The 15,071-nt window shown below is 38.7% G+C and overlaps 1 protein-coding gene across 1 annotated transcript; it reads left to right on the top strand.

Annotated features, from left to right (window-relative positions):
* Nucleotides 1-4,236: 4,236 nt before the first annotated feature.
* On the top strand, nucleotides 4,237-15,063 carry LOC133009221 (long-chain fatty acid transport protein 2). Its single transcript, XM_061076659.1, has 10 exons — nucleotides 4,237-4,745; nucleotides 6,668-6,871; nucleotides 7,577-7,735; nucleotides 8,227-8,351; nucleotides 8,792-8,986; nucleotides 9,306-9,396; nucleotides 9,517-9,715; nucleotides 10,964-11,061; nucleotides 13,054-13,184; nucleotides 13,270-15,063. Exons 1-10 carry the CDS (start codon nucleotides 4,265-4,267, stop codon nucleotides 13,444-13,446), a joined length of 1,860 nt encoding a protein of 619 aa, XP_060932642.1. The 5' UTR covers nucleotides 4,237-4,264; the 3' UTR covers nucleotides 13,447-15,063.
* The last annotated feature ends 8 nt before the right edge of the window (nucleotides 15,064-15,071 follow it).

Here is a 15,071-nt window from a genome sequence, read left to right as displayed (position 1 = left end):
TTTAACTCAGTCATCTGCACATTAACATCTAATCAATGACACAGTTGGTAAGCTGATCTTAAGTTTATCAGTTTAAAGGGCTCAGCATGTGAAATGCAAGCTTAAGCTGGACTTTTGCTTTTTGGAAGGATAATTATAACCATTTACATTATTGTATTGTACTGTAATAAACATTGTCATATTTCACCTACAATTGTTCAGTAAAATGTCACATCTCAATTTTAGTTTGATAGTTTTTGTCTTTCTTGTATTCTGAATGGCCTAAAATAGCAGGCTAAAGCTTTTCTGAGTCTTCTGAGTCTATTCTAAATGCTTGTAAAATAATGTACATAATTTGATATGTTCTGATGTAAAAATGTTGATATCACCTAGTGTCTTATGTCTGCAAAATTGAAACCATGAACAAATGTGGCATTTGGTTTATGTGTTTATGTAAAGAGTATGTGTACTTGGAAAATCTATAAATTCTGGATTTCTTTTGTAATTTCTTCCCTTTCTCTTCTGCCAGAATACTGTGGATTTGAAAAACCACTAAAGATGTTTGCTCTGAAAGGAATGTTTGAGTTTTTCTCAAGCATTATCTGTTTCTTGGCTCTTTGAACGTTTATTCCTCCATTTGAAAGATAATTTCCACGCAAGCTTCCACTGCACATTTCCACATAGGGTTACGATGATTTGACCACTATCATGAGATTCTATCTATTATGCTTTTGTTTTTTTTATTTGATTCATTATAGAGCTGTTTTTGCGAATGCCCTGGAATAAAAGGATAATATCATTAAATACTTCACCTTCTTGTGGAATCTGTGAATCTGTGAGCCCTTAAACACCATACCCTAACCATCCACAGACTATGAGGCTGGAGTCACATCACTGACAAGCAGCACTAGAACCCAGAGAGTCCTCTCCTCACAGTATACATGTGACCGCACCCCATCCCAAAGCAGCCATCATCAAGTTTGCAGATGACACATCGGTGATGAGTCTGACTACAGGAGTAGAGTCTGCCAACAGTCTGAATGTTAATCAATTGAGCGACCATTTACCCTTTTACAGACAACAGCATCAAAAAGATGCACATGCATCAGGACAACTGAAGGGAAGTGGATTTGTGTTGCTTAGCAAGCTAGCAAACTTTAAACATTGAATTGAAACTGTCGCCAGCTTCAACCAGTTTTATTGTTGCTAGTTCCATTGTACAAATCGGTATTCAATCAGTCGACAGGATTGCGACTGGATCACAACAAATTTAGAGCAACCAGCCTAATCTATGGATTCAAGCTTTTAAATGTGTTGATGAAAACTGGCAAACAAATCCAGAAACCTCACAGAGAGCTGCAAGTGAGGGTTCCCTCGTTCAGGATGGACAAAAGGGCACAAAAAACAGATCACATGAAAGCTCTGCAGATAGTGATCAAATCAGCACAGAACAACTACCATCACTGCAGGACATATATAGATCCATAGGCGCTATATGTCCACTGAGTCCAACACTTTTGATTCAAATGCCATTTAAGGACTGTACAGAACTGAGGTGTCAAGTAACTTGGGAATGTGTCATGATTTCCTGGTGTAAGTGCCATAAATAAAAGTAATTACCAGCCAGGATGAACAACTCATTTGGATATTCATTTACGTGAGTATTTTAACCAACAATAATAACAGTTTAAACCAGCCTTATCACGCATTTAATTTTGCTGCACATATTGTTTTACAGAATCAACTAATAAAAGCAAAAACAAACCATTATGAATACATTTCGGATTGAACCTTTACGGCTTGCGTTAGAAAACTTCCTTTCAGCACCTTTGTGTACAAAAATGTCTACACAGCTGGGCATATGTCACTGGTTAACAACATCAACTTTTATGCCCTATTATTTTTGGTGTAGTGTCACGTTTAAAAAACACTACCCTCTTGGCACCTTCGTGGTCAAAAACGGTCACTCCCTAAAACTGCTATAAAACATTATATATATTAATATTTGTATCACTTTTATTGAGATTATAGCAATAAACGACATCATTCCTGCTCACATATAACAAATATTACTTAATTGTCATCATTTCAACACATATATATATATCAATCACATAATACCACCATTTTTATATTAAAAGAGCACAAAAAATGTTTTATTTTCCATATACTACATGATAATGAGATTTCTTTTTCACATTAAAAAAAAAAAAATCATCCCATTAAGATAAAGGCAGTTATGCCCCTCGCCTTCAGTCCTATTAAATAAGACCCCCCAAAATTCTGTATTTGAATCCTTAACAAGGTTTCATATAAAAAACAAACAAAAGAAGTATTATTTTCCATATGACAAATACTAGGGGGAAATATATATGTATATTTTATTTTTGGGGTTATCACAGCCTTGGATATGTCAATGACTAGCCACAACAACAAACAAACACACACACACAAACACACACTGAGAGCTTAGCTGTAACTCATACACAGCGATTCCTAGCAAAATTGAGGTTACATTTGTTATACAGTATTGACAGCACATGTAGACGTGCACGTCATGTGTGAGAGAGACAGGGAGGGAGGGAGAGGGAGTGAGGAATTATAACATAACACAATATTATTTCTCTCATTTGTTAACCTCTGGATCCTGTCATGACTGCACAGAAACGCACACACACACAAACACACACACACTTTTCAGCTAAGCGCTCTGTTAATCATAAAGAGAAATATACTCAAAGATTTGAGGTGTGGTTTATTATATAAACATGCATGTGTAGGCCCTCACATGCATATGAGCATCACAGACAAAAAACACTGTTTTTCCCACTCTCCTAAGTCCATATCAACACACACATATCATATCAGTAGAAAACATTAGGTTTATAGATTCCATTTTACAGAAATAGTGCCACTAAAGGAGACCTGGATATAGTATTTTACCTCTATGCCAAATATGGGAAAATGGGTCAATATGATGGTAATTAATATTAAATATCAATTTGAAGCCAGTGGCTCAGAATGAAAGGATAAATACATGGAATGCATGCTTTTATGTTCTAATGGTAGAGGTATCAAAAAAAGCACTTACAAAGGGTTTCAATTGGACCGTTTTTGCCTTGAAGGTGCTAGAATGTTGTTTTCTCTTCATGCAGTGATACAAATATCGGAGGAAAAGAGGTTGAAATGTTCAAATTCCACAAAAACCCAACACATCTTTTGTGTCATGCCATATGCATTAACACAGCCATGATGATCCGAAAAGAAAACTGAAAAAGGCAAAAATGTCCCCAAGATCCCCTCAGGGGCTCCAGTGTGAAGGTGTGTACAAGTTCCCATCTGTCAGTAGCTGCCTCAGACATGCCAAAAAAGGAAGTGTATTGCGTAAACACTGGAATATGAGCTTCCGAGTGTGAGCTCTGTTCACGCTTGTTGTTCAGCTGTTGTGGAATTTAGGTAAAGAGTGAATAAAAAGTGACTGTGTGGGTAACCAGCGTCTCCCCAGAAGGAGTCCACCAGACTCAGTCTTCTAGGGAGATTAGGTAGAGCAAGTAACTTTGAGTGCAGAGGGCTCAAAAGTTCTGTGTATGTGTGTGTGTTTGTGTGCATGTCTGTCTAATTTTGGTTGAATACCATCATTGTGAGAACATTTTGGCTGGTCCTTGCAAATTCAAAGTGTTATTTGAGGGTTAGGACTTGGTTTCAGGGTTAGGGTTTGAATTCGGGTTAGGCGTTTACTTATGATGGTTAGGATTAAGGGCTAAGCTTTATGTCAATGAGTGTCCTCACAACTATAGGGAGACAAATTGTGCATTGCAAGTGTGTGTGTGTGTGTCTAATTTTGGTTGAATACCATCATTGTGAGAGCATTTTGGCTGGTCCTCGCAAATTCAAATTGTTATTTGAGGGTTGGGACTTGGTTTCAGGGTTAGGGTTAGAATTCGAGTTAGGCGTTTACTTTAAGATTAAGGGCTAAGCTTTATGTCAATGAGTGTCCTCACAACTATAGGGAGAACAATTGTGCATAGCAAATGTGCGTTTGTGAGTGAGTGTGTGTGTATGTGCGTCTGTGAGTGTGTGTGTGTGTGCGTCTGTGAGTGTGTGTGTGTGTGTGTGTGTGTGTGTGTGTGTGTGTGTGTGTGTGTGTGTGTGTGTGTGTGTGTGTGTGTGTGTGCGCGCGTGTGTGTGTGTGTGTGTGTATGGCAAGCCTATGCGTGTGCTATCAGTTGCAGGTTTCCTGGAGCCCAGTAGCAGCACAGCAGCGGACCAGTGTGGAAGTGGGATCATGATGGTGAGCGTGGTGCTGGGCAGCCTCCTGGCAGCGCTGCTGGCTCTACTTTTCTACCAGAGGCTGACTTATCCCTTCTTCTGGGAGGATTTGATTTACTACCTTAAACTTCGGAGCTACCGAAAGACGTCGCAGGCTCGCATGCAGCAGGGGATCATCACGTACCTCGACTGTTTCCTCTATCAGGCGAGAAGGAAGCCGAACAAACCCTTCATTATCTTCGAGGAGCAGAGCCTCACATACCGGGACGTGGACATCAGGAGTAACCGCTTTGCCAACGCGCTGCGGACGGAGATCGGTGTGAAGAAAGGAGACATTGTGGCTCAGTTGATGTGCAACGAACCGGACTTTGTGTGCGTGTGGTTGGGATTATGCAAACTGGGCTGTGAAGTCGCTTTTCTCAACGTCAACATTAAAGCCAAGTCTCTGCTCCACTGCCTACAAAGCTGCGGGGCGAAGACGCTCGTTGTCGGGGCAGGTAGTGCACGTTTCCTCACACGTTTCCTCACAAGTTTCCTCACACGCAAGGTGTTTAAAGTCATAGCCTACCACAAACAGATGGACGTGCAGAGCCGTACAAAACCTTTTAGGGGCCCCTTTCCTGCCCGAGTGTCAGGGTTCCCGGAATTTAAACAGCACACAGATTCTGAGAGTACAAATGTACAATGCACGTTGATGCATAACACATAATTTATTGTCTTTGTTAACAGCAATTAAAATGTTTTTTTTTCTTTTCCTTTTTTTTTTGTTCAATGCTTTTGACCAATTGTCGATTTCGTTGCATTCACACCATATTGGCAAATTATGGAAAACGTAACATTTTAAAGTATCTCACTATAGCTGTTTTCAGTCATGGCCTGCGGGTAGATCCGTAGAATTGACTATGGAGTTTTCCTGCAGTTTACCTTTCTCACATGCTCAATGCAGTGGGAGGTTCCCTGCACAGATGTGTTTACAACAGCAGAAAATCATAGACAGGAAGTGGCAAATTAACTGTGTGGAGAAACTGTGGCGTGCAGTCCATATCTGAAGGCAGCTTAATTTTTTTTTGGAGATTAAAAAAGAGTTCATCACAGACAAATAGTGTGCCATGACTTTTTGAGGCACTGTTCACACCTGGCATTAGAACACATCTTGACCGATATGATGGCGGTGGCCAGAAATAAATCAATGTATGTGAATCACAGAATTATAACAATGTTTCAGGTTCATTATGAAATTGTAGCAGATCAGAGGACGTCAGCTGTAGGTGCTTCTTCAATGGGGCATATGATTCATATGATCTGAGTGATCGCACCCCGAATGCGTTGTGTCTTAGGTACATCCATTTACACCAGTACCTAGAGCTGACCATTAGTGATTGGATAACTCAAGACGCATCTTTAAGCCAGGGCTGAATGGGGCCATAGTTACATCCCCATAAATTATATAGAGAGCAAGTGTAATTAAAAATAACTAAACATAAAAAAAGGTCAAATTTTAAAATGTAGACAGGAGAAAATCCAACCATTATCTTTTTAAAGATGATCAAAGGTTTTGTATGTACAATTTTGACCAACTACAGTAGTACAGTGTAGCTGTCAGATAGTATGGATGTGGTGAAGTTAAAGGTAAACTGATAACTGACAGTTGTCATGTACAGAGCAAAGTACAATGCCATGACTTCTCCCCTCAATAGTCACACTGAAAGTATTTACAGGACTGGTGTGCAGTCCCTAAATGTGAGGGATGTGACTATATTGACCTGGGGTGTCACGATTCTCCAAATCCACGATTTGTTAAAGAGATTATGTAGATTTGTGAATGTCAGTCTTAGTTTTTGTGTTGTGTTGGGGGATATAGTTTCCCGCGCTGCTGACTTGAACGTTGGGTCAGCAATCTCAGGGTTGTTATCTGTCTTGAACAAAGCAAAGTGTGTAATACTGATAAAAATACAACTGGCCCTGACTTTGAATAGAATGAAGTAGATCATGTCATGATATGCATGTGTGATAGCTTGTATTGTGCAATATGTTTTGTTACTTTAATATGGTAATGACTGCTCAGTAGGTTGCACCTGCAGCTGTGGCAGTGGGTTTGGGTTTAACAGTTCCCGAAGTTCCTGTATGTCAGTAATAATATTGTGAGTTTCAGTCTCGATTATTAATTTATCATTTCACTGCTACTTTTACCTCGTGTCCGTGTCATGGTTTGACATATAATCACATCTTTGAGTAAGGAGGACAAAGTAAGTGGAACACTGTGGACGAGTGTTCCACTTACTTTGTCCTCCTTACTCAAAGATGTGATCAAAAATGACCATTGAGTGGAATCAACAGCTCTCTGTACACGTCTGTTTACTGGCTGTGGTTCTGTGTGATGAAGCAGCGCTCAGATAACCAAATTTGTCTCTTTATCCAGATTTGGTGCATTTGGTGGAGGAGGTGCTACCTGATTTGAAGAAGGACAACATGGCTGTGTGGGTGGTAGATCACACATCACCATCCAAGGATGTTAACAGTTTATTGGATAAGGTTGAACACATGTCTGGAGAAACCTTAAGTGACCTTCCTAAAGTTGACATCATGTCAAACTTCCTCTTCATTTTTACTTCGGGCACTACAGGTACTGTGTGAGCTTTGTGTTATATTGTTACCTATAGGTGGCCAGCCACCTTACAATGTGCAGAAATAACAGCTTAACAACTCTAGTTGAGTACTTAAAGATGAAGTGGCAGATGAATTAGTTCATGTGATAGGATCAGAAACAGAAAAGCACACAATGGACATTGAGTTGAAATTGTGTTTTCAGCACTGATTGTAACTCTGACATTTTAAATTATAAAATGTATTTTTAATGCAATCTCTGCAACTATTGAGATCAAGATACCGGATGTTGGTCACATGATTGTGAAGCTGAGAATAGTCTATTTTTCTGATATAAATACACAGACCTACCAACATAAGTCTCACCAGACAGTGAGTTACCAGCTTAATGACCATGTCCAGATTATTGTTTTGTAATGCAAACAAAGACTTGGCAGTAACAGAGTTTGAATCCATAAAAGACAGGCTGCTGATTCTGCACAAACCACCAGTAACAAAACTTGGTGGTCCAGCAACTATGGAATGGTTTGGCATAACATTTTGTACATTCATGTTCCTGTAAGCTAGATAAATAATTCAACTCAACCAATAGTCAATATTTTCAACTCAGAGGCCTTGTGTTTTGAATTTGTTACATGTATAACAAAAAGGGACAAACTACAAATTATTGAGACTGTACAAAACATACAGCTTGTGAACCATATCTGGTGCCAATCTGTCCCAGGTCTCTCGAAGGCAGCCCGCATAGGACACCTGAAAGCCATAGTGAGTATGGCCTTCTTTGCAGTGTGTGGAGCCACATCTGATGACATCATCTACATCACTCTTCCTCTTTACCACATGTCTGCTTCCCTGTTGGGAGTTGGAGGATGCATAAGCCTTGGTAAAAACAGCCATACTTCAGTCATTGTAGATTTTAAACTCAGTCTTTGGTGTGCTTACACATACAATGCTCTGTATTACACCTTCAGACTGAAAGCCTTGAAATTTAAATTTAATTATGCTTTGTGAACTTTTTTACACACATTTAGCACTTTTCCAGAGCAGCATTCCAGTATAGCGATTTCCCTCTGTTTCCAGTATTTATTGTAGGCCAGTATCAAGGGACTTCTCTAACAAATGCTTAAGGAAAACAACATGAAGAAGGATTTTGGTTTAATAGGTCCATAAGGAATTCTCACTTCCTCACATTGCAGGAGAAAAGCCTGAAACAAAGAAAAGGAAGTTTCTCTCTTCAGCTATATTTGTAAATGTTATGTTGACATTGTTAAAATGTAGAAAAAGAGAAACAACTGAGTTTCTATTTGCATACTGTCATACATTGCTAACTGCTTGCCTTTACATCTTCACAATATTTTCTCTTTTGGATCTAAGGTGCAACTTGTGTGTTAAAAAAAAAGTTTTCTGCCAGTCAGTTTTGGAAGGACTGTGTGAAACACAATGTGACTGTGGTGCAGTACATTGGAGAGCTCTGTCGATACCTGGTCAATCATCCTGTGGTAAGTCTATAAAACATAGATCTCTTTTCTTGGTAAACTGTAATATTTGATTTCAAGGTAAAGGTGCAGTTAAAAAAAGGAATTTCACAAAGTGTGCTCGGAGAAGAGATTTTTACATTTTTCCAGTGAGCAGGTGAATACCAGTACTTTTAATAGTTAGATTCAGAAATGTAAGTCGTCCTAATGTCTGGAAATTCTGTCCTGATGGGGATGACCAGAATCAAGGTCTGGAATCATCCTCAAATGACCAGGAGTGTTTTTGGTGGTTGATGTTGGGTTATAAAGCTTTGAGAATCTCCCTACTTCTGACAAAAATATGTTCAGTGCCCCAAAACCATTTTGAGCATATTTCTTGTCATTTGCACTAATAAGTACATTGACATCTTTCCCAAAATGTTGTACTATACTTTTGTTAAGTTAAATGCTGCTTTTACCTCTAGATTCCAGAGGAGAGAGCTCACAGGGTCCGGCTGGCAGCAGGAAGTGGTCTCAGATCAGATGTTTGGAAGAAGTTTACCAAGCGCTTTAAAAGAATAAAGATCAGAGAGGGTTATGGCCTGACTGAGGCCAGCATCGGATTCCTCAACTACACAGATGAGGTCGGACCGATTGGGAGGGCAAGCTATTTCAACAAGGTCAGGAATAAAAAGTCCTCTTGGACTTTGTCACACTCACACAGTTTATGACACAGCTGAACCAAAACAGCAAAGTTGTAGGTTGTAAAATAAAACATTTAGCTGAAATATTCTAAAAGGCTTAAGAAAGCTATAAGGTAGTTATAAGCCACTGCCATACCACACAATCTCCACTGATATGTTTCATCTCATTAAGAAGTACATGAAGTAAATGTAAAAAAAAAGAGGAAATATGAAATGTAAGTATAAAGTCAACATTGAAATGATGGTAAACATCAATCAACAATATATGATATGTTGTGTTTTTTATCTTTTCCAGCTTTCTATGCCATTTGAGCTCCTTCGATATGATCCCCAATCATACGAGCCAGTCAGATCAGACACTGGAATATGCATACGAGCACAAAAAGGTAAATTAATAGCATGCCAAGTCTTTTTACATGACAGGGATTTAGTCTGTTGGACATAGCTGTAGGTACAGAAGAAGAGCTGATGTGTCCTCTAAATGTGCATTGTCTTTCTGTGCACAGGAGAGGCAGGGATCCTGGTAGCCCCTCTGACAGCTATGAACCAGTTTCTGGGCTATGCTGGAAACAAGGTCCAATCAGAGAAGAAGCTGCTCAGGAATGTGTTTAAAGCTGGCGACGTCTATTTCAACACTGGAGACCTACTGCTCCATGATCACAGGGACTTTCTGTACTTCCATGACCGCATCGGAGACACATTCAGGTATCATGACAGTGTGTATGATCATAACTGTGCCAAGTATTTGTATTTAACTTTGTTTTAGTTTGTCAAAAATTATGATACACAATGTTTTGTTGGGGTCATATTGATTACCATTACTCTGCCAGCCAGCCCATGAGTAAAAACTCCGGAGAATGTCTAAATTACCCCATGTGAGAACACAACAGGAGATCCATGAGCAAGTCGGTGTGTTGATGATGCAAAACTGAAAAAAAGAAAAAGAGTACTTATATCTCAGGATGAAAAAGGGCCGACAAACACCTGTAAGACGCACACAAGAAAGCCTTTTTCAGCTACACTGTTTACCCCTGAAACTCCAAAGTGTTTTGTCTCAGGGGTAAAAAATGTTGCAGCCAAAGTGACCCCTTCTTCAGACCTAATGAAACAACAGAAAAAAAAGTGCCCGGAAGCCCAGACATTCATATTTGAGTCGAAACGGCTTCATTTACATTATGTTTTAAGCCTGAGAGTCCACTAGCGAAAGTAGAGATGCTAGCGGACGAAGCGATGCGAACGTGTATCCTGTTTGTGCCCTTGGGCCATAGTGTGTGGGGTTGTCTGGTGTGTCAGTGAGCAGTGCTGTGCCAGTTAGCACTTTAAAAGACCTGGTTCAAAGCTCAGTTCATTTGAATGAAAATGAACTAGTTCGCATTCATAGTTCATTTTTAGTGTTTATTAGTTCAAGTAAGCGTAGAGTGGAGGAGGTAACAGAAACTCCGGCTCGGTACAAACCAACTGCAGATTCTGCTCCCCTCTCTGAGCAGCTGTGACCAGAGAGGAGAGTCAGTAGCACAAGATATCATCATATGTAAACTGATATATTCAGTTCAGTTTCAGTTTCACAAAAATGCCATTTCTAGTTGATTATTAATGTTGGGGCTTCCCGACACTTGGATGACACCACACAAGCAGTATGGAGGCATGATATGGGTTTTCTTTCTCATTTAATGTTGTAATTAGAGAGCACCACAGACATAAATAAATGCTAACAACAGCGTAGGCTACTTTTGTAGGCTATGGTGATTCTACACAGAAGTATAAATCAGGGTTAGTGGTATAGTGTCTCACTCCGATTGGAATTATTTTTCCCGTAGCACCTCCCCTTAACCAGCACAGTGAGGCCTCAGACTGACCCACTGGCAGAGGAACTAAAAGATGACTGTCAGTCTCTTGAGCACAACTTTTACTCTGAAGTTATTGTTTAGCTGCATCTAATCTTGTGTTCTACAGGTGGAAAGGAGAGAACGTGTCCACCACCGAGGTGGCAGAAGTTTTAGGTCTAGTTGATTTTATCAAGGAGGCCAATGTGTATGGAGTCACTGTACCAGGTCTGTGGAATCTGTGTTACTCTATAATTTATATTACTGCTTAAGTTGTTTTTTGATTTTGTTCATTTGGTATCGAATTGAGAAGCGGGAAATGTTATTTGAGGAGCCACAAAAACAAAACAGAATTTGAAAGATAATAATAGAAATAGAATTATAGAAAAAAAAGTATCTGCACAAAACCGGACAGAAAAACAGTACTATTGGCAAGGGGGTGCCCTAACTGAGGCCAAAGGCCTAAGTGACCAAATTTAATTTGTATATACCATATTCACAAATCACAGTTTGTCTCATGGGGCTTAAGAGGGTTTGACATCCTATGTCCGTAACCCTCAGCAAGTCAGGAAATACTACCAAAAAAACCCATAGAGAGGACAACATGTGAGAGATTCCTCTCCCAGGACAACAAAACAACAATATTTTAAATTTATATTTTAAAAGGAGATGAAGGAAGCAGTAATGACAGTTGTAAAGATAGAAGTGGTCAGTAATGGAAGAATATGTTTAGAGGTTATATAGTACATCTAAGCAATCAGTTATAATCATAATCTACTATCAGCTGCCACCACGATCAGCATCCATGATCTCGATCGACCATCATAATACCATTACGATCATAATCCACAATCACAATCCATCATCACAGTCACAATACACAATCATGATCCACCATGACAATCCATCATCACGATCAATCATCAAAATCCATGATGTGGCCGCTGCAGTGATCCTGAATTTGCAAACAATAAAGCACCAGGACTCCAGGGAAGAAGTCAAGTCAGTAACATGTATTGAACAGACATTAAGGTGATGAGGAGGAAAGAGAAGTTCCATGGGTCCTGTGTCACCTGACAAACTAGGCCTTTATCAGCCTAAATAAGAGCAGGTCCAAGAAAGGTTTTAAACCTACTCTTTATCAATCATTCAAATTGTATTTGTTTAGCCCATATTCACAAATCATTGTTGTCTCATGGGACTTAACAAGGTGTGACATCCTCTGCCCTTAACCCTCAACAAGAGTAACGAAAAACTACCCCAAAAACCTTTAACCTTTTTATCAATGTTTAAGTTTGATGAAAAAACATCAAACTTAAACATTGAGAACTGGGAGATGATTCCACTGGAGAGGAGCTCATGTGACTATAGGAATGTGCTGCTGTTCAAGTAAGTAAAGTGGTAACACAAATAGGATTTTTTTTACCAAACAAATTGTCCCTTTGGAAAATACACCCAGTATTTGTCTAATATAGAAGAATGAACCCTTGTATTAGCCTGAAATGAAGAGAATCGGTGTAAAGGGACCATCAGACCAAAAGCAGCCATGCATTAAACAAAGGATGCACTTTATATCTCAGTCCTGGGTTGGTTCTACACCATTTGAGTATGTCACACTAAAAGCACATTCCATCTTCTATTACCCTGAACCGATAAGTGTGATAAGTTTATAAAATTTCACTGATATAATAATATAGATTAACAAAACTTATTTTGTCAAACAGCTTATTACTGCTAAATGGATCCTAGCAAGCACAAACAAGATGTTAGAAGTTTTTATCTCTACCTACTGGAACAGGTTTACTCTTGTTGGGGGTTAAGGGCAGGGGATGTCACACCTTGTTAAAGCCTAATGAGACAAATTGGGATTTGTGGGCTATGGGCTATACAAATAAATTTTGATTCATGATTGATACTGCTGATGTTTGAATATCAGCCAATATAAATTACACATCATAACTACAGTCTCATTTGCTGCCCGAGAACTATGTAACGTGGCTAAATGACATTCTGCCACAGAAAACACTGAAGACTACCTCAAAAGAAAACTTCCAAAGGCATCAGGTCCTCCCACTTTTCATTTCCTTCACATGTTGCACGTCAGGGCCCTGACTGCATTATATCACAGAATAAATAAAGTAAGGCCATGGAAGCACTGCAGCTGGTTTTCTCTGATTTATTCAGTGTGACTTCATGCATTTTCTCAATCTGTGTCCGCAGGATACGAAGGTCGTGCAGGTATGGCGGCTGTTGTCCTAAAACATGAACACAAATTAAATGGAGCAGAACTCTACCAGTGTTTAGTCCAAGCACTACCTCGATATGCCTGGCCATGGTTTCTCAGAATACAGGTAAGTCATACCAAGGTATTCATTGCCTTAACTATATTAGGTGTAAAGTTATTTTCTTCATTTGTGTCCCTGCCTGTGTTTGCAGACCTCTCTGGATGTGACTGAGACGTTCAAACAGCAGAAGACAAAGCTGGTCCAGGACGGCTTTAATCCTGATATCACCGAGGACCCTGTGTATTTCTTAGATGTCTCTCAGAAGGACTATATTCTCCTGACTGCATCCACGCATCAAGATATTGTGTCAGGAAAGATAATTTTATAAACATTTTAAGACAATTTACTTAAAGAGTACTGATCACCTGGGTCACGGCCACATTTCAATTGGTCTCTGCTTTGAACCCTTATTAATGATGAGGGCCAAAATGAGTCCTTTCCAGTATTTTGCAATTGCAAATAATATATGAGGACCCCTTCTCATGTGAACAATTTGGGGGGCAAATCATCCAACGATTTGAAATAATTTTTCAGAGTTTTCTAGTATTTAGAAATCATTATTGAATCATCAACCACAGTAGCCTTAACAGATGAAATTGATCAGTATTTCAATGGAAAATACTTTTATTAATAATTGCACATTTTATTCATATTGGCTACAGCCTTGTTGAACTCAACACAAAGAGAAGCAGGCCTTTCGTATGTTGGAGCATTTTCTATTTCTATTTCTGTTATTTTGTAAGTAAGCCTCTCTGCGTTGTCTCTCTATTTGAATTGTTAACAAAGTTTCTCTGTCTTGATAAATGAAGTGTCATATCCACATTTCCACAGTAATAATTCAGTCAGTAAAACAACAGTCATGCCCTACTGTACTTTACTTTCTCTTTTTTACCGAAATGCTGTTGTCAGTTACGTATACTTATACCTATATTGACTTACAAAATGTGCATGTTGAAATGCTTACAAAATTAATAATTTGTGTGTGTGTAATACTAGTAGTAAGTTTCACTAATGTAGTGTACGGTGCTAAAACAAGTCATACAAGCAAAATCATCGGGATTAGCTGAGAGAAAACAGTATTTAGGTTCAAATGAGAACCTCAGAGAAACAGTAGAAGTATGACTGTTGTTATACTGATGGTGCTTTGCTGAATTTATCATGAGCGCTATTACACTCCCATTCCCCCTCAGGGTATATAGATTTTTATTGTCGGTGCAGCCCTTATTTAATTATTTGTGCTAATAGCATTTTCAATTCCTGGGCTGATTTCCCCTTTTCTTAGAAGAATGGGATTGATATATTTGTACTTATTTAGTAGAAAATAGCATCACAATATATCATACCTTATCATTACAAAAGAGTAAATATAACTAATAATATGTGAAGTCTAAAGCCTTAAGTTTAGAAATTAATCATTGATATCAAATTCCCCAGAATTGACCACTACTTTTAGCAAATTGTAAAGGAAAATAGAGTAGAAAGACTGATATCTCTAACTAGTGTCACCTGAATCACTGTGTAAGTGTAATATTATATATGATTAGATTACCCATGTTTTTTACACATTATCACAACATGTAATTAAAACTAGGACATACCGATGGTGACAAGATAAGTAGTATTCATTTTAAACAGCTAGAAATAATAAATGGAGCAAGTTATACAAACAGATTGAACAGACATTTTTGGTATGTTTTCTTGCTTTCAGATTTTTAATGTAGTATAGTTTAAATAAACAATTTAACTATTTACCCTTGTATTCACATTGGTAACCATGCACGTTACAGCTGTTTCCTACAGTAGATTGTGATTTACTGGACATTTAACTTAATTTGTAAATCTTTTGACTCATATTCCACCAAATGTGTCCTGTTATTTACCTGCACATGCAGTTCATTGTTCATGTAAAGATGATTTAGTGGAATAAACTCGTGTTTCATGGCAAGTTCTCTG

The sequence above is a fragment of the Limanda limanda genome, chromosome 1 (assembly GCF_963576545.1).
Source record: "Limanda limanda chromosome 1, fLimLim1.1, whole genome shotgun sequence".
NCBI lineage: Eukaryota > Metazoa > Chordata > Actinopteri > Pleuronectiformes > Pleuronectidae > Limanda > Limanda limanda.
This window is presented reverse-complemented; position numbering and strand designations above follow the sequence as displayed.